The 16,390-nt window shown below is 55.0% G+C and overlaps 6 protein-coding genes across 6 annotated transcripts; 3 read left to right on the top strand and 3 right to left on the bottom strand.

Moving 5' to 3' along the window:
* Nucleotides 1–792: 792 nt before the first annotated feature.
* Nucleotides 793–1,578, bottom strand: B0T15DRAFT_493981 (Tim17/Tim22/Tim23/Pmp24 family-domain-containing protein; the record flags this gene model as incomplete). The annotated part of the gene is made up of 4 exons (XM_062866984.1): nucleotides 793–893; nucleotides 950–1,144; nucleotides 1,207–1,326; nucleotides 1,395–1,578. The coding sequence occupies 4 exons, from the start codon at nucleotides 1,576–1,578 to the stop codon at nucleotides 793–795; spliced, it is 600 nt and encodes a 199-aa protein (XP_062721623.1).
* A 1,656-nt stretch (nucleotides 1,579–3,234) lies between these two features.
* B0T15DRAFT_398097 (uncharacterized protein) lies at nucleotides 3,235–6,847 on the top strand (the record flags this gene model as incomplete). Its single annotated transcript, XM_062864936.1, has 3 exons — nucleotides 3,235–4,521; nucleotides 4,639–5,074; nucleotides 5,139–6,847. 3 exons carry the CDS (start codon nucleotides 3,235–3,237, stop codon nucleotides 6,845–6,847), a joined length of 3,432 nt encoding a protein of 1,143 aa, XP_062721622.1.
* A 1,067-nt stretch (nucleotides 6,848–7,914) lies between these two features.
* On the top strand, nucleotides 7,915–9,224 carry B0T15DRAFT_211740 (uncharacterized protein). The gene has a single exon (XM_062862685.1). It carries the CDS (start codon nucleotides 8,197–8,199, stop codon nucleotides 9,025–9,027), a length of 831 nt encoding a protein of 276 aa, XP_062721621.1. The 5' UTR covers nucleotides 7,915–8,196; the 3' UTR covers nucleotides 9,028–9,224.
* Nucleotides 9,225–9,422: 198 nt separating this feature from the next.
* Nucleotides 9,423–12,398, bottom strand: B0T15DRAFT_396669 (muts domain V-domain-containing protein; the record flags this gene model as incomplete). Its single annotated transcript, XM_062864852.1, has 3 exons — nucleotides 9,423–12,104; nucleotides 12,166–12,297; nucleotides 12,375–12,398. The coding sequence occupies 3 exons, from the start codon at nucleotides 12,396–12,398 to the stop codon at nucleotides 9,423–9,425; spliced, it is 2,838 nt and encodes a 945-aa protein (XP_062721620.1).
* A 163-nt stretch (nucleotides 12,399–12,561) lies between these two features.
* Nucleotides 12,562–14,316, top strand: B0T15DRAFT_211673 (guanine-1-methyltransferase-domain-containing protein). Its single transcript, XM_062862684.1, has one exon. It carries the CDS (start codon nucleotides 12,789–12,791, stop codon nucleotides 14,040–14,042), a length of 1,254 nt encoding a protein of 417 aa, XP_062721619.1. The 5' UTR covers nucleotides 12,562–12,788; the 3' UTR covers nucleotides 14,043–14,316.
* B0T15DRAFT_211668 (uncharacterized protein) lies at nucleotides 14,177–16,309 on the bottom strand. Its single transcript, XM_062862683.1, has 4 exons — nucleotides 15,779–16,309; nucleotides 15,528–15,719; nucleotides 15,032–15,475; nucleotides 14,177–14,966 (listed from the first exon to the last, which is right to left on the bottom strand). Exons 1-4 carry the CDS (start codon nucleotides 16,105–16,107, stop codon nucleotides 14,312–14,314), a joined length of 1,620 nt encoding a protein of 539 aa, XP_062721618.1. The 5' UTR covers nucleotides 16,108–16,309; the 3' UTR covers nucleotides 14,177–14,311.
* Nucleotides 16,310–16,390: the final 81 nt, after the last annotated feature.

Raw genomic sequence — 16,390 nt, 5'->3', positions numbered from 1 at the left:
ATCAAACTCGGCTTTTTTGGTGTCGAAAGGAGACCGATAACCATCAAACAAAATGTTTGGTAGCAGGTCAACAAACTCACTGAGGCTGAATCTACGGATCGAAGAGCATCAAGCGCATAAGTGACAGAACAAGGAGGCATGTCATAGACAGCGGGAACGCAGGTAAATACCCTGAGCGCTATACTGTTGTTAGCGAAGTTCTTAGCCGAGCCTCAGGTTTTGAGCGTTAAAAAGCGGGAAATTATGCAGATCAGAAACAAAGAACAATGTAGGTGATAGTTGATAATCATGGATGATCATAAACAGCCTCTTGTGAAAGTTCATCATATGAAGCAGCAAACATGGGGAAACGGGGCTGGATTACCTCACCTTCTAAAGCAGCATATAATCATATAACCATTGCATGTACCGCGTAACGGTTTCGTGAGATTAGGCTGGTATATTTGAAGAGCACAGGGCACACGCACTGAGAGATGTCAGCAAACGCCAAAGAGTTCTGCTGAAAAGCAGCGGAGAGACTCGGTTGCTTGACTCAGAAATAGAACAATGTAGGTGATTTGTTGTAATCATGACAGCTGTTCATAAACAGCCTCTTAAGAGGAATCATCATATGCAGAGGAATTTAGGAGGCAAAGAAATAGTCCCACATACCTTCCGCAAGGCCAACGCCATGGAGAACCCGCCATCCCCAAGGCGCGTCAGAGTATGGATTCAGCCTTCCAGGTTTTCGGATGGCTAGCCAATCTGTCCTCTGTTATATGTACACAGCCCGCAGACCACACTTGCAGTCTTTCAGGCAGCATCGGGGTTGGCAGAGAATGTCTTGACCTCGATGCCATATCTCTCCTTGATTCTCTCTCGCCTCCGCTCCTCGTAGCCCGGCGGCTTGATGCCTGTAGATATGTGAGCTCACCGTCATGAGTTTAGGTGGGCCAACCATGGGACTCACCTCGGCCCTCTCCAATCTCGGCCAGTGTCTCCTCAATAGGCCTTCTCCTGTTCTTCCGCAGCATCTCTTTCCGCTCGTATTCATCCATCTCCGGCCTCTCCAAGCGGCCCTTCAAACTGCCACCGGTGTAGTCGTACACTGCCGTAACCACGCCAGTCAAGGCGCCAAAGCCGAGTATCTTCGTCATGCGTCCGCCTATGGAGTATCCTGTCATCAGCGTTGTCCGGCGCCAATCTACGGGGGCACGAGATCCCTACTTCTAAGACCAATCGTTGCGCCCCCCAAAAAGCCTCCAATGGCCTCGTTCCAGAAATCCTCCTTTTCGCGCAGATTGGCAGAGGCCAGACGAGTGAACTCGTAGACGCCGCCGACGGCAGCTTAGGCAGCACATCAGCATATCGTAGCACAGCACGAGACCGGATTGAGCGGAGTCGGCCCGACATACCCATGGCAGCAATCAACTCGCCGCGCCTGGTGAAGGTTTTCCACGGCCCGACATTCTTCTTTTCAAGTGAGTTTTTCACGGCAGCGACGAGAAGACCGACACCACCGAAGATTGCGCCATTCCGGAGACCCGCGCTGACCGCATCTTTGGGATGGTAGTGATCGTCGTCCCCGGTCGGCGCCATGTTGCCGGCAGGTAGTGGTGGAGGAGCTTAATCAAGGTGGGAGCAGAGCGTGAAGTTCGAAGTCCAATTGACGATGCGGCTAATTGACGGCTGGAACGGGCCCAGCTCTCTCACGCACCGCTCCGCTGAGCTCGACAGGGCCCCGCTACCCCGGCCTGTGATTGGATAGTGATGGCCTACGAAGTGGGTCAGGACTCTCTACATTTCCATGAAGCTCAGGGAAGCTGCAACTACCTAGGTAGAAGTAGTAAGGGAAGCCTGAACTCTGGAGGAGCGTATACTGCAGTTGAAATTAGACGTGATCTGTCATTGCGCTGTTTGTACGGAGTAATTCTCATTACATGAGTTATGCATGCGGAAATCTTTCACTCTACCCATAATATAAGAATCATAACACACCTTAACGCAGATACCGTACGTACGTATATATGTATTTTTGATGTAATACAGTACATACATTTGAGACAACTTCCGCGTTCTCGTCACAACTGTGGTAGCTCCTTCCAGCTATTAGTAGTGCTAGTCCACAGGGGCATGAAGCCGCTTCTCGATTCGCTTCAGTTGCTGCTCTCTGCACATGAACACTTGTAATCCCGTTCACGACGACTAGACAGCAGCATACCATATCTCTTGACTGCTGTCACTTTGATCTTCCCACAAACCCACATTCTCATCGACAGCGGGGTCCTTTTTGAGAGTTGCCAAGGCCCTGCTAGTATTGTACGTGATTTCAACCCACTCTCACTCCAAGGTACCATGTTACTCAAACCGTTATTGGCCTCCTTGCGATAGCGTCAATATCGCCTCGTCAGCACCTGCCATATTCAACATCTTTGAATTTTTCGTAAGGTTTGTCATTTAACCCCGCCAACTTCGGTGAATATCTGCAGTTTGCTAAAATATCGCATATCATAACGGCACGTTGGAACTTGGGTTGTATCACCCCGCAGCCACCAACATATTATCGTGCTCTCTTGTTCTAGCTCATCCTCGCCACAAGCACGACCCACGACTGGAAGCCAACAATACCCGATCACGGTGCCTGTGGGAGGAGTATTCTTTGGCCTTGAGGACAGCAGACAAACGCGCGACAGCGAAGCCGTAACCTCCTGTTGGTCTCTCCGCTGTCAAAGAGGTACATGCATCCCCTCCTCGCCTATCGTTCTCACCTTTGTCTCTTCTATGCTAGCGCCTTTCCCTTTCCCTTTCCATAACACATACATCCTTAGTCCCACGCCGGTATTCCCCAGGCTTGTTCGGGCAGGGTCCGACCTAGTCCAGAGCAGTTTGTCGACCCAAGCTGACGTGCGCTCACTAGCTATGATTGTCACAGAGCCAAAAACAACCGGAGGTGAGAGCACTTCTCCCCAACCATATCGCCACTGCATGGACACTTATCAAGCTTCAGGTGGGCGCCTAGCGTCCAGGCTCATCCAAGATTGGTATGCCGGGCGTCTGGTGCAAGATGAGCAGGGTCTGCCTGCTGCCTCTTTGCCAGAGGACAGGAAGAGTGAACTGCCAACCCAGTGCCCTTCACTGCGCGAGTTTCCACCTCGTCCAGATGCGGGCTCGGATCATGATTTTGTCATCATCCCATCACAGAGCTATGACGAGGCACACGACCCGGAGGGTCGAGGCAGGTCGTTAGTCCGCTGCATGTGCCGGTATTGTCGGTTTCACTTCCGTTTCCACATTTATCCTCCAGTCCACGAGGAGAGCACCGCACACTTGCAACACCATCTCCGTCTAGAGGAAGCCGAGTGGCACAATTCCGCCGAGCCTTCTTCTGTCCAACTTCCCGAACAGCACAGCCGCTGGGCCCAATTCCGATACGCCTGCACAGTCTGCGGCATGACCGTTCACCTGGAGATGTTTCCACCTCTGTTGAAGCCAGAGTGGATAAAGTTGATGATGGACGAGGAGAAGATTAGGGAGGCTCTAAGGATTGCCAGACAGCAAGACCCAGAACGCTACGCAGACATCAGCCCGGAGAAGGAAACGCACTACATGACATCGGCTCCGTCGACTCTAAACCTCTATATCAAGAACATCCTCGAAGAAGACGTGATGGGGCCTCGTAAGAAGATCTCCTTCAGGAACAAAACCTTCCAGGTACAGTTTGGCCCGGATTGCGAGTCAATGTTCCGATCCCTGGGATTTCAGGTCCAGGACGACAAGGCTACCCAGGACTCTTACTGGGTGCCCCCTCGGTTACCGCCTCAGGAAGGCAAAACGCCTGTCGGGTCGCTCAGGGCCTTCTACGAAGATGTGAGGAGCGAGGTACAGAGCCTGCTCGATGACAAGCCAGCCGTAAACGGGCAGCCTGCGGCCAAGGTGTTGCCTATCCCAGCCCGTGAGCAGCTAGAAAAGGCCCTTGCATGTGACAAGGCACCACGCTCTACAAGCACTATGCACGTCAACGGTGAAGAGGCGCCGCATTTCGCGATTCTGGGCGCGCCGGTCGGCGCAGACGATGCTCTGCTCAAGTACGCCTATATCAGGCAGGTTGAGACAAACCCGGACCATGCACCGGCGTACCTAGGAGCACTCGGCCATCTCTCTGAGCGCAGGGCCGAAGACCTGCAGATGTTTGTTATCGCAGAGCAGGAGTCAATAGCCACGACGAAGAAGGAAGCTTCCGCAGTATCTCCTGATGCCAGCTCGGCCGAGAAAGCATATGCTCATTTTGGTCTCCGAAGGGACTGTCCCGAGGAGCCGGCATACTTCCTACGCGTGTACATGACTTATAGAGAAGAGTCTCCGGCGCAGAAGTCAGACCATCGGCTTGCTCTGCTCGAGATTGCGAAGGACCGGAACTCCGATGTGCTCGCGGCGGAGGTGTACGGAACGGAGATGGAACTGGCAGAAGCCTGTCAGCTCCTCAAGGTGCAGTCGGACTGGCCGATGGACAGCATCGCTCAAATGGCGCATAGCGTGGCATCGGTACGTTGGATTCCTGTAGCACTTGAACCCCATTCATTACATTACACCCCCCTTCCCCCCTCTCCCCCCCAATCTCTTCGGCCCAAACTACACAACAAAATGCTAACCGTCCGACAGGATATGGATATAGAGCTCGTTCTTATGGCGCTCGAGACGATTTCACGTAATCGGTCAGAAGATGACCCTAACCGGCCCGCCTTCGAACAAGTGCTCACCGTCCTGCGAGCAAGCCGCCAACTTCAAGATCTATCGGCCAGTCCCGACCGCGCTGGTGACGAGACCGCTGCGCCCGATCAGTCTGGTGCGGCCGTGGATATGGAGCTCCCGGTTGGGCTCGCCAATCTTCGGAACACTTGTTACCTCAACAGCATCCTCCAATATTTCTACTCTGTCAACGCCGTCAGGGAGGTGACTTTGAATGCCGATCTGCCCGTCCTGGAGCCAACCGAAGAGAACCTGAGCAATATACTACGCAGGAGTGGTAGCAGCAGTAGTAGCAACAGCCAGAGCCAATCTGAGTTGGAGACGGGAAGAACCTTTGTCGGATATGAATGTGGGTACCTTGTCCGCGAATATTGCCTTCGTAATCGTTGATGCTGACTCCGGTCATTACCTAGTCACGCGTGAACTAAGCATCCTTTTCCGGGAGATAGAGGCGGCTGGGGAAAGCTCGATCTCACCCAGGCAGCGCCTGGCTAATGCTGCTTTGCTGAGGCCAGAAATGCTGCGTCCCCGGTCGGCGCATTCCAAGGCTGTTCCAGGTGCAAACGACGGAGATGCGCCACCCCTACCACCCCGTACGACCGAGAACGCCAAACCAAAGATCTCAGAAGCACCGATGACGGAAGCCGAACTCTGTGAGACCGCTAGTTCTACCAGCTCGCGGACACTAGTAGACCAGCCTGAAGCGGACAATGTACCAAAGAGCGTCGAGGAGGACGCACCGGCGATTGCAGACGTCCCCTCCGGCGACCAGCATGCCGAAGAGCAGCCGAAGATGTCGAAGCTCACTGTCGAGGAACTGGCCGTGGAGCTCGACAAGCCGAATGTCGGATCGGATCAGATGGATGTTGACGAGGTCATGGGGAACACCATTGACCATCTGCGAGCAGCCTTCAAAGTCTCTGGCGTTGGCGGCTCCGAGTCCGCACCTGATCCTATTGAACAGGCCTTCTTCTCAACTTTCATTGACAACCGGAAGAAGATCGGTGAGCCCGATTGGAGCCAAACGAGCAGATCAGATCGTTGGGTAACCGCTTATCCGGCCCAGTCAGGGACATTGGACCTTTACGATGCCTTGGCTAACTCGTTCGATCTCGAGACGCTGCCTGGCAGCCGGCTGTCTTTCACCACCATCAAACGGCCGGCGCCGCATTTCCACGTTTGTATCCAGCGCTCTGACGGCAGGAGCAAGAATGTCAACCCAATCACGATTCCTGAGACCCTCTACCTTGACCGTTTTATGCACACTGACGACAAGTTGTCGCCGCTTGCCAAAGGGAGGAAGCGCAAGTGGGATATCAAAACGAGACTCACAGAAATGACAAGCATGGCGCCTGAACATTTAGAAACAGCCAAGCCCGAGTCACGGGTTACGAGCGGTCCTTCAGAGCTTAATACGCAGCATGATCTGCCGGAAGAGGAGGTTGACGCATTTATGGCCTTGAATGGCTTGAATACTTCGGTAGAGGGCTCTTCCTTCCCAGCAACTGACATGGACTTGGGTACGAAGCAACTCTTCGCCAAATATGGGGTTGCGGAACCCAGGATCGCGAATCCTGGCGGCCAACCTCCGCCACGGAGACATGACGAAGGCACCATACCGCCATCGTCTGACATCGAGGGGTCCTGGGAGAAGTTCGTTGCCGAAGAGAAGGCAGAGAGGGCTCGTTTGATCGCGGAGCGGAACAGCCTCTTCAGCAACTCGCACGCCATTGCGTATCGTCTGCATGCCGTCGTATGCCACGCGGGGTCCACGGCCTCCGCTGGACACTATTGGGTATGGATCCACGACTTCGAGCGTGATGTCTGGCGCAAGTACAACGACACGAGAGTGTCGGTTCACCCAGCCGAGTACGTCTTTGGGGAGCTCAACACCAAGGGCGAGCCGTACTACCTCGCATACGTCAAGGCCGACGAAGTCCAGAAGCTGGTCAGCGTTCCACAGCGTCGTCCGCAGTCGAATCCTCCTCCCGTGCCGCCGCGTGTTGGGCCGGCGTCGGCCCAGGACACGGTGATGGGCGACGCCGACAGAGTTGAGACCAAGCCCATCATCGAGCACGTGGAAGATGTCGAGATGCATCCCCTTCCGACCGCTGCTGCCTAGCATGCAGAACAACTTGCCGAGAACTTGCACCTGCTTGCGAATGCTGCTGTCTAGTGTGCAGAACAAGACGCCGAGAACTCTGCCGACGCTGGTACATTTGGGCGAGGATTTTTGTATGCAAGAATCAGCCAGCGCATGCGTGCGGAGAGGCGTGCTGCGCGGAGGAAAGCGAATCGCATGCGTCCTGCATGTACAGAATAGTCTGTCGACGTTTAGGGGACAGGACTGTCAGGCACATGTATTTGGGGGCTCATAGCTATTGTTTGGTGGATGTTATTCGCGGTCCGGATGCTGTTTGAAGTTATGCTTGGCACGAGGTACAGCATGCGCCGAATTATGGACTCTTAGATCACGTACTGTTGAGACATTGCCGAACTCCTCGCTTCTTCTTGAGCTGTGCGGTGCAATGGGCACACATTAGCTTCCGTGAAAAAGCTGATGGCGATGAGGATCGGGGCTAGGCGCACCACCCTTACGCATGATGTCCCCGCAGGTAGCGTTCTTCCCTTGTCCCCTCCCCTGTAGGCATCGAGCCAACATAGGTTAGGTAGTGTATTGGCATTGTAGTGGCCTGATCCTGGACACAGCAGTCTCACATCGTACTCTAAGCCTCATCGTCACCGATTCTATCGCCTGAGAACCATATAGGACAGGTAGGTAGGTAGTCTCAACGCCAAGAGGGATTGCACAAGATATGTGCGAATGGGTCTACGGTCGAGGAATCCAAGTTCTGCACGTTTAATCGTTACCGGCGTACGGATCCGGACAGTAAGTACTCTTGGCATGCCTATAGACAAGTACACGGGAATGGCATGTATGTGCAAGACTCGATGAAATCTTTCGGGGGGACAGCCGAGTAGAAACCTAAAACCGCTCACTCTTTCTTTGGGTGAATATATAGCCCGCCGGTTCGAAAGACCGGCTTAATACCTAAGGTATAAGCGGTTTACCAACAGTCCGGTATCTGCTCATGCCGACTAAGCGGCCTGAAACAGCAAACGCTCCTTCCCTCGAGCCAGAATTGGATGCATTCTCCTTGAAATTTATACCCCGGGAAGATAATCAGGCCTGGAAATCCACAATTTCGTTGCCATTAACAGCTGACCCGATTTAGCAGGCGGTCTGGCATCCGGATCGGGCTACCTCGGGGCTTCCCCAGGCAAATGCTCTTGTAACTTACCCCACTTTGCATACCGCGAACGTTACGTTAAAATTGCGAGAATCTGCCCGCAAAGAAACATTCCAAAATCAGATTGAAACGCGCATTTTGCGGATTGCGTTGCCAGGGAGTATCAACACCAAGTACTTCATCTCACTACGACTCTCTACAACTGCGAATAGCTTCAACAATGCCAGAATTAGCCGACGAGCTCTCCTTCCAGGAGGTGCGCGCGCAATTCAATGAATTCAATAATCCGCGCTACAAACAGCCGCGGATGACCTGTCACTGGTGCCGAAAGGAGACGAATAGCAACATCACCAGGCTCAGGGCGCATCTCAAAGACTGCGTTCGCTTCCAAGAGACGCAAGAACCACGACAGTTCAGCCCGTCCATGCTGCCTCCTCCACTTCCACCCCAGCCCACGCTTAGCCAACGGGAACCTCGATTTGTGCCCGACTGGGGCACGTCACTCTACAACAAGGGCCGGGGCGATCCCGAAGGCGGCCCCCCTCGTAGTGACCGAGAACTTGAGCTCATAGCGGAAGTCCAAGCCAAGGATCAGCGGATCGCAGCACTCGAGCTCGAGAGGAAGAAGCTTAAGGAGCTGCTAGCCGACTACCGCCGAAGGGAGGGGGATAGAAGCCTCGTGGCCCCTGAAGTCGCTCATCGGCGTGCAGCGGTCGCTGGACCCCCCAACGGCACAACAGCAGCCTTCGGTCAACGCAGCGCCAGCTTCCCGGACCCTCCAATCTTCTACAACGACAAGGACCGCGATACGGTCACGTTCGAGATGTGGTTCAGGCAGACCACCAGCAAGCTGAAGTACAACGCAGACCACTACCCCGACGACGGGGCGAAGCAGGCGTACATTGAGAGCCGCCTCGGCCCCAAGGCCTTCGAGCTCGTGGCTCCATTTCTGCGCGAAACCCACGAGGAACCCGTCACGTCGTCGCGGGAGCTCTTGGACCTTCTGTCTTCCTGTTTTGCTTCCTACCCGGACCTACCTAGCGATGGATAAGGTACTTGTCCTGCTTAGATGAGCACGTAGCTGCATTCTCATGTACAGTATAGTAGATCCGTAAAGCATCGCGCAACCATGGCGCACTTTGCTGAGATGGAGCGGCTCTGGCATACTGGCCTCTTCTGCTTATGAGACAGCCTGATCTTTCGGCGAATCTGTCTGATGGTACTGGATCTGCACAGACAGGAAGCCATCATTAAATTAATCCTTCTTCCCGGCAACCTGCCCTTTAACGCCATGCAACCCAGCTTGAAAGGCAAGTATTCTCCATCCATCCGGTGCAGGTGAGTCTTTACACATCCCTCCGCTCTCCTAGAGGCAAATCATTCCAGGAAAGCATAAAATAACAATTGAAGTATCCGAGCAAAGCATCCCACATCCTGAATCCACATCTACAACGTCTTGATACTCTGAAAGAAGGGATTCGCCAGCAATTTCTCATCCTTCCCGACCAGCTCCCTCAGCCGCGCAGCCATGTCCTCCTTGGACACCACCTTCCCGGCCCGGACCTCGTCCTTCCAGCGGACGAGCACGTCCTTGAGCAGGGCGCTGCCCTCCTCGACGTCGGTCTTGCTGTACTCGACGCCGCTGCCGCCCACGCCCGCAGTCGTGGCGCCGGCGTCGTCGTGTTTGCTGGCCGACGTGAAGTCCTCGAGCTCGTCGGCCTTGCGCTTGGCCATGCGCACCACCTTGTCCGGGAAGCGCACTAGTTCGGCGACGTGGATGCCGAAGCTCTGGTCGCAGACGCCGGGCTCGACCTTGTACAGGAGGGTAACCTCGCGCTTCTCTTCGCTTGCCTCCTTTTTGGATTTGGCGTTGGTGTCGTTATTGTTGGTCCCGCTGATGTGCGCCGTGACATGCAGGTTGCGCACCTGCGGGTACTGGTCGGCCAGGGCAGTCAGCTCGTGGAAATGGGTGGCGAAGAGGGCGAAGCAGCCGATCTCCCGGACGATGTGCTCCGAGATGGCCCAGGCGAGGCCGAAACCATCGTAGGTGGACGTGCCGCGGCCCAGCTCGTCGATGATAATCAGACTCTCGGCCGTCGCTGACTTGAGAATGTTGGCTGTCTCGAGCATCTCGGCCATGAAAGTCGACACCCCCTTGAGCTGGCTGTCGCTGGCACCGACGCGCGCCAGAATGCTGTCGAAGATGGTCAACTCGGCTTGGCTGCAGGGTACGAAACAACCGATTTGGGCCATCAGTGCGATCACGCCGATCTGCCGGATGTATGTTGACTTGCCGCCCATGTTGGGGCCCGTGATGATGAGGAATGAGGACTTGTCTCGCGTCAGCTCGACGTCGTTCGTGATGAACTGGACATCATCCTGCATTTCCATGCAAGGGTGGCGCGCTTCTGTGAGGATGGTCTGGCCCTCTCCGCGTGGGTGGATCTTTGGCCGGACGTAGGACACGGGCGCATGAACGGAGCAGTGTGCAAAGGAGACGATGACATCCAAGTGGGCGAGGACGCCGGCGAGCCTCTCAAGTACTGGGCTATATGACGCGGCGACGCCGACAACTTCGCTCACCAAACCGCTCTGGGTCCTGTTGTAGTTCTGAGACAGCTGGTCGAATTCTCGCCGAATCCCCTGGAGGGTCTTTGTTGTGAAGTAGACGCCGTTCTTCTGTGTTGAACACTCGAGATACCGGGACTTGTTCCGGATGCAGCCGGCTTCGGTCCGCGTCAGTCGCATACACCAGCCATGGACCTTGTGGTTTTCGAGAAAGATCTTCTTGTCTCGCTCCTGGCCCAGGTCATTTGCCGCATCGGCGAACTCCCTGTCCATATCGGTGCGTAACCTGTCGAGCTTCTTGCGGATGATGCGCAAGCTGTCATCGAACTCGGGCTTGATGATGAACTCGTGGTTGTCCAGTGCGTCTAGATCGACAGTTGTTTCAACCATCTCTTGCAGCTTGGCTAAGCTGTCGGATAGCTCGCGGAGCTTGTTCGTGTAAGCCTCGTCCAAGGGATCGCGGTAGGCCTCATCCATCACCCCTTCGAGTGTGCCGAGGAAGCCGGGCAGACGGATGACTACTTGATAGGCCCGAACAACATCTTCGAGGTTAGCCTTGTTGCGCTGGAATTTCTTTGCCAGACGGTAGAGGTCAGGAATGGACCTCAAGTGTTCTTCCTGCATGGTCTGGCGTAGTTCTGTGTCGTTCGCAAACGCCTCGACTAGTTGCTGCCGTTTTTCGATTTCGTCCTTGTCCATCAGGGGTTGTTTCAGCCACTGAGCTAGTAGCCTGCTACCAAGTGGTGTCTTGCAGTGGTTCAGCAACCCAAACAAACTCATAGTCTTGGCCCCGTCTCTTGCCCCGGGCATCAGGTTGAGCGCCTTGAGTGCGGCCGCATCCAGCTTCATGAACTGGGCAAGATCATGCTGATACAGCTGGTACTGGCCAAAGTTGGAAGGGTCATGGAGAACACCGAGGTATTTGATGAGGGCGGCTGCCGAGCCCATAGCCAGTTTCAGATCGGTCTGCGGTAACAGCGCTGTAGACCTCTCATCCTTCAGCAGTCTCGCCAGATCTTGCTCGATGTCCTTGGTTCCGAAGTCTCCAACTGGTCTCTCAGAAATCGCAATGCCGCAATTGTCGATGATTTGCCGAAGCTTGGCCAGCTCTGGGTCCTTGTCTTTCTCGGCCTTTTCCATCTGGACTAGACACTCCTTGACACCAAGCTGAATCAACAATGCCTCGAAGTTGGAGTACAGGTCATTGTCAAGGAACTCGCTCACGCCAAGTTCCCTGACGCTGGCATCGGCGAAGCACACACCCACGGCCCTTGCCTCGGAAGCCTTGGCCGAGATCTTGACGGCGAGGATGACGGGGGCGGCCTCGCCTAGATTTCCCAGATCCTCCTCAACGTCCTGCAGGTTTCCAGGGGATGCTTGTTTCACAATCTTCCAGTTCATCCGCCCGTTCGGGCTAGCATAGATCTCGACTCGCTTGCCCAGCTTGTGCAAGGCTTCGCGGAGGAATTGCCGGAAGACGGTCATGGTCATGGTAACAGACGGCAAGCCGGTGTGGTCGTTCCTGCCAAGCTGTCGGACCACCGAGGTGGTCTTGTATACCTGTCATCATGCGAGGTTAGACACACACGGCTCAAACAACAGGAGCTGGGTCTCAGCGAACAGTTCGGGCAATGAAGTTGGCATTTTCGCCGTGTGCGGTGTACCAGTCGCCTCGGTCGAATATGCGGATGACATCGTCCCCTACGTGTGGAAGTGACTTGAAATAGCGGATGAATCCATGTTCATCGTCGACCTATTGGTTTTCGTTGGTTTGTATGTCAGTGACTTTCTGAGTAACCGTCAGGTTCGAGAGTCCAGCAGCCGACAAACCTTCAACTCCGGCCGAGACGACATATTGGCCTTTTTTCGGTAATCTTTGGTGTTCTAGTGTGTGCAGCCTGCCTGCGCGGACATTGCTATTGTTAAGGTGCAGGAGGATTGCGGAATACTATGACAGGAGCTGGAGGTTTGCTGCCGTTGGACGGACGACACCCTGGTAGGTCCTCTGGGAAACGCGCTGCAATTAAACTTCAGGGTTGGGGACGCGTTATAGCGTGTCATCGGGCGGGTCTGTCGCTCACCGCCCACGCGAGGTGGGCTATTCTGCCACGAGCGCTGGGAAAATTCACTCCCCACTTCAAACGGCAAGAGCTTCCTTCCACCTTCCACCAAGCCAACCAGCCACCCCCTCCTGTACCCCTTTACGGAGATTGACGACCGCAGCACGCTACAACGGATGCCGATATGGAAGAGCCACTGCAGTCCACTGAGACCGTCGCTTCATCCGCTGCCAATGGCAAGCGCAAGGCCGAGACAGAGCTCGAGAGGGAAGCCAAAAAGAGCCCCCTCGCAAGCAATGATCAAAGCCCGACGACCGATGAAGCAGAATCCCTACAGACACCGGGCTCGGCAGACACCACAGATAAACCGCTATCAAAGAATCAGCTCAAGCGCTTGAGGCGGCAGCAGCAATGGGAGGAATACAAGCAAGACCGGCGGGCGAAGCGCAAGGACAAGCGACACGAGCGACAGGCACGGAAGCGTGCCGAGAAGGAAGCCAAAATCGCCGAGGCCGAGGCGGCGGGCATTGACCCTGCGGCGGTGCTGAAACCGCAAAAAGAGCCCTGGAAATATCGTCCGGTGCCCATCTCGTTCATCATCGACTGCGACTTCGAGCAGTACATGCGCGAGCAGGAAATCGTGTCGCTGTCGAGCCAGATCGTGCGGTCATACGCCATGAATCGAAAGTCAAAATACCAGGCTAGTCTCCATCTCAGCTCATGGAAAGGGAAGCTCAAAGAGCGGTTTGAGACAGTTCTTAAGAACGCACACATGAATTGGAAGAACGTTAGCATCCATGAAGGCGATTTTCGGGAAGCTGCGAAGCAAGCCCGTGAGCAGATGATGGGGCTGCAAGGAGGGGAAATGATAGACCTCATCAAGCCGAGCGAGGACGGGCAGAAACAAGCGACGAATGCGGGCAGTGAAGGTGCCTGTCGCACGGTCGAAGCCGAGCCTGAAGGTGAAGATGTTGATCGAACCATCGTCTACCTTACCTCGGAATCACCATATACACTCGAAAGATTAGAAGCAAATACTTGCTACATCATTGGAGGATTAGTGGACCGCAACAGGGAAAAGGGGCTCTGCTACAATCGAGCCAGGGAGCACAAGGTCCGGACCGCGAAACTCCCGATTGGCGAATACATGGCAATGCAGAGTCGTTATGTCCTAACGACAAACCAAGTAGTGGAGATCATGGCGAGATGGCTGGAGTGCGGTGACTGGGGGAAGGCTTTCCTGGATGTGATTCCGAAACGGAAAGGCGGGACATTGAAGTCCGGCGACGTAGAGTCGCGGGGTTCGAAAGAGGAGAACGGTGTCAGTGACGAGGGAGAGGATGAGAGTGCGGAGGAGGATGCTCCAGGGGCCGAAATGCCATCTGCGGATAAGACAACCCCTCAGGCACAAACCCACCAGCAGGACGTAGCCCAATAACATATACAGTAGTGCTCGCCCTAGCATCGAGCACTTGCCCGGGAGAGGGCATTCCGCCGATGGTGTGAGATACCCTCATAGACCATCACATCTGGAGTGATGAATTCGAGAGAGCGATGTGCGCCATACCGTCTCTCCCAGTGAACGGCACCGGCTTGAGATTGACATGTCTAGAACGCAAATGGCCCTAGCAGCAACCCTGAAAGCATCCCGCTCTCTACCTGTGCCCACAGGTTATGATCAAGACCAAGTTATCCATAGGTGACCCCCTAGAAGTCCAACGACTCGACCTTCACCACCGGCTCGTCCTCGCGTTCCCTCTTGACCGTGATCTCCCTCTCATCCTTCATCAGCGCCGTCACAAACGACCTGAAATACTCGATATATGGCTTGAGACTCGTCTTCTCCCAGTCCTGCACCACGTGCTTCACATCCCCGCCATCCTGCGCGGCACTCCCATTTTCAGCCTCGTTCCACGCATCAATCTCCCGCACCAGCCCCTGCAGGGTGGGCACGTTGAACGGGTCGAACGCGTCGAGGTTGTCCTTGTCAATGGGCACGCAGATGCGGCCGGTGCCCGGGTGGATGACGAAGGGGCTCTTGAGCAGATGGTTCAGCCTCTGGGAGACGGCGGTATCGAGGCGCGGGTAGGTGTGTTCCAGCACGATATCCTGCTTGGCGTCGAGCAGGTCCTTGGGGTCGAGCGTGCTGCTGGCGCTGGTTTGGGCCAGCGCGTCGATGTCGGCCCATTTGGCGGTTGACCCGCGTTCCGGAGAGGCTTCCCACTTCTTGCGGAGAGCGTCCCGCAGTTCTGAGTCGGGAATTTGTTGCAGCAACGACTCGGCTCTTTCGGGAATTTTCCAGGGATCTTGGAGCTCCAGAACGTCTCGTTGGAAGTGGTCTTTGAGGATATCGAGACTCCGCCTGAATTTTGCTTGTATTAGGATACAGGCCTTTCCCAGCGTACAAGGCAAAAATCAACAACTTACGAGAGATGGGGATGCAGCGGCCGACGGGCATTGACCCTCTTGCCGCCTTGCTTGCCACTGATGACGTCGAAGTAGCCGGTGATTGCTTTTCTCTGATGATCTTCCAGCATCCGGGCTTTCCTGTCACAGACCCAGGCGTGGACACCTCGACGACCGGAATAGACCCAGAGGATGTGGTGGAAGCCGAAGTCCTCCTGCAACGCCGTCTCCATGACCTTGATGGCCATCGTTGTGAACTTCCAGCACTTGTGGCAAATATTGGCCCCTTCGCAGCATGTTCGCACACCGTCGTAGTCTGTCAAGTCAATATCGAAGCACAATTCCTTAGCCAAGGGTTGGAACGCAGTCGAGTTGCGGAAGGTCTTGCGGTCTCGCGGATCCGCCGTATAGACCGGCCCGATTTCTATACGCCTGGGCATCAAGCGTAGTACGTCCTTGCGGAAGCTGATCGAAGGGTCAGCCGACGGCGAGACAGGTGGGAAGGAGAGGCGCTAACAGATCTGCGGTGGTATATGATTGGTACCGCATCACGGCATCGTTGTGCAGCCACAAACTGAACTCGCGATGCTTGAAGTCCTTTGCCGGAACCGGGCTATGGTTCAACCATTGGAACATGTACCGCCAGGGAAAGAATCGTTGGTAGTAGATGCGTAAAAGTTCAAAGGCGGCATCAGCGGCGTTGGCTTCCCTGGTTCCCCATTAGGATGCATACATACAACTGTGGTGACGAGCTGGAGCAGCGCTTACGTCTCCTGCTGGGCATCGTTGGAATTGGTGAACTCATCCTCGTCTGAGTCTATGCCATCAAACAGATCCTCCAGCTTGATGTCCGATTTTATGTCCTGCTTGACTTTTATTCGGTCTTCATCTGTCTCCATCTGAGCCGAAGGGGTTTCGGCTGCTGGTTTTGCCGCTTCCACGATGCCTTGTAATTCGCCGGCTTCAGCCATGACAATGTCCTCCCCTTCCACTGGCGGGCTGCTAACAGCCGCAGCAGCGGGCTCTTGTTCCATCTGGCTCGCCGAGCGGTGGTTTGTATCTTCTCCTTCAGCGGGAACCGGGTCAGAATGTGGCATGTTGCTCTCGAAGCTCTTGATCCGTTGCTATTGTCTTCAAGAGAGCCAAATACTCGTTCGATAATAAGCCGCGCAGGGAAGGGCCGAGAGATCATGGGCCTCAAAGTTGGAGTCGTTCAGAGGTGTCAGCTGGGTGTGGATTTAGACCTACAAGACGCGCCAAGACTGCGGCAGCGTGTCGGCGCGTAAATCGGCTGCTCTGACACGCGATCTGGCAATCAATCGGCAGCCCTAACCCTTGCAGATATCTCGGCGATCTCGCCTGGGTCAGTGGGGCCATGAG

This window comes from Chaetomium strumarium (assembly GCF_033439665.1).
Source record: "Chaetomium strumarium strain CBS 333.67 chromosome Unknown B0T15scaffold_4, whole genome shotgun sequence".
In the NCBI taxonomy this organism is placed as follows: Eukaryota; Fungi; Ascomycota; class Sordariomycetes; order Sordariales; family Chaetomiaceae; genus Chaetomium; species Chaetomium strumarium.
This window is presented reverse-complemented; position numbering and strand designations above follow the sequence as displayed.